We start from the raw sequence: 2,387 nt of genomic DNA on the forward strand, positions 1-2,387 counted from the left end.
ACACACACACAGTACACACACATACAGTACACACACACATATACACACAGTACACATACACACAGTACACACACATATACACACCTTACACACACACATATACACAGTACACACACACACATATACACACACACACAGTACACACACATACAGTACACACACACATATACACACAGTACACACACACACATATACACACAGTACACACACACACATATACACACAGTACACACACACATATACACACAGTACACACACACACATATACACACAGTACACACACACACATATACACACAGTACACACACACACATATACACACAGTACACACACACACATATACACACAGTACACACACACACATATACACACAGTACACACACACACATATACACACAGTACACACACACACATATACACACAGTACACACACACACATATACACACAGTACACACACACACATATACACACAGTACACACACACACATATACACACAGTACACACACACATATACACACAGTACACACACACACATATACACACAGTACACACACACACATATACACACAGTACACACACACACATATACACACAGTACACACACACATATACACACAGTACACACACACACATATACACACAGTACACACACACACATATACACACAGTACACACACACACATATACACACAGTACACACACACACATATACACACAGTACACACACACACATATACACACAGTACACACACATACAGTACACACACACACTACACACACACATATACACACAGTACACACACACATATACACACAGTACACACACACACATATACACACAGTACACACACACAGTACACACACACACACACACACACACACACAGTACACACATCTTCTCCCCAAGCACAACTGCACCCTTCCCATTGAGGTGCAGCCCATCCCTACCAGGAGGCCATCGCCCGTCGTCCACCCACCTACCGGGAGGCCATCGCCCGTCGTCCACCCACCTACCGGGAGGCCCTCGCCCGTCTGCTACCCACCTACCAGGAGGTCATCACCTATCTACCTACCAGGGGACAGCACCTACCTATCGAGGGTCATTATATACCCACCATATAGCTACCATTGGGATTTTCTACTCTATTGGGGGCATAATCTCCCCCCAAAATCTCTGCCCCAGCCCTGTTCCCATGGTAACTGCCCATATTGGGGCAGATTCTTCCTATCGGCCCATTGGTTCCCATGGTAACTGCCCATATCGGGGCGGATCCTTCCTATCGGCCCATTGGTTCCCATGGTAACTGCCCATATTGGGGCTGATCCTTCCTATAACATCCCTATTGGTCCATTGGTTCCCATGGTAACTGCCCATATTGGGGCTGATCCTTCCTATAACATCCCTATTGGCCCATTGGTTGCCATGGTAACTGCCCATATTGGGGTGGATCCTTCCTATAACATTCCTATTGGTCCATTGGTTCCCATGGTAACTGCCCATATTGGGGCTGATCCTTCCTATAACATTCCTATTGGTTCCCATGGTAACTGCCCATATTGGGGCTGATCCTTCCTATTGGCCCATTGGTTCCCATGGTAACTGCCCATATTGGGGCTGATCCTTCCTATAACATTACTATTGGCCCATTGGTTCCCATGGTAACTGCCCATATTGGGGCTGATCCTTCCTATAACATTCCTATTGGCCCATTGGTTCCCATGGTAACTGCCCATATTGGGGCTGATCCTTCCTATAACATTCCTATTGGCCCATTGGTTGCCATGGTAACTGCCCATATTGGTGCTGATCCTTCCTATCATGTCTTCTCTTCCCTATAATCCAATAAAGATGATAGAAATCTAGAGGAGTCACCTCTCCGGTCAGCAGGCGGATGATCTCCAGGGTGATGTGTAATAGTCCTGTAGTCACATCAGTCCTGTCCGGGGACATCCTGGGGGCAGCGGGAGAGAGGACGGGATCAGCTGGAGGGATCTTGTCCCTTATTACTGGGGGATCTGCGGCTGATAACAGAGAGAACAAGAGACAACAGCACCGACCACCCAGCAGGACCCGCTCCGACCTGCAATGGTATCTCCAGGATAGGGAAAGGACCTGTGATGATGTCACCAAATGTCATACGTCATGAGAAGGCGGGGCTTAACAGCGGTGAGAATAGTGGTGGATAAAGGACCTGTGATCATGTGACATGAAGGGGCGGAGCTAAGCAGCAGACATAACGGTGGACAATTGACCTGTAATAATAGTCATGTGACCTTAGGGGGCGGAGCTCAGCAGTGGAGAGGATATAGGTGGATGAAGGACCTACGGTGATAACCATGTGACATGAGGGGGCGGGGCTTTGTATGGAGATGAGGAGGTGGATT

At 47.6% G+C, this 2,387-nt stretch overlaps 1 protein-coding gene across 1 annotated transcript in view; it reads right to left on the reverse strand.

The window, feature by feature from the left end:
• Positions 1-2,158, reverse strand: part of LOC130299346 (uncharacterized) — a 32,396-nt gene extending 30,238 nt beyond the window's left edge. Inside the window, exon 1 of the mRNA XM_056551439.1 lies at positions 1,876-2,158. Coding sequence (XP_056407414.1) covers positions 1,876-1,953 — 78 coding nt within the window. The 5' untranslated portion in view covers positions 1,954-2,158. The remainder of the gene's footprint in view (positions 1-1,875) is intronic.
• Between the last annotated feature and the right edge of the window lie 229 nt (positions 2,159-2,387).

This window comes from Hyla sarda, chromosome 1 (genome assembly GCF_029499605.1).
Source record: "Hyla sarda isolate aHylSar1 chromosome 1, aHylSar1.hap1, whole genome shotgun sequence".
Classification (NCBI taxonomy): domain Eukaryota; kingdom Metazoa; phylum Chordata; class Amphibia; order Anura; family Hylidae; genus Hyla; species Hyla sarda.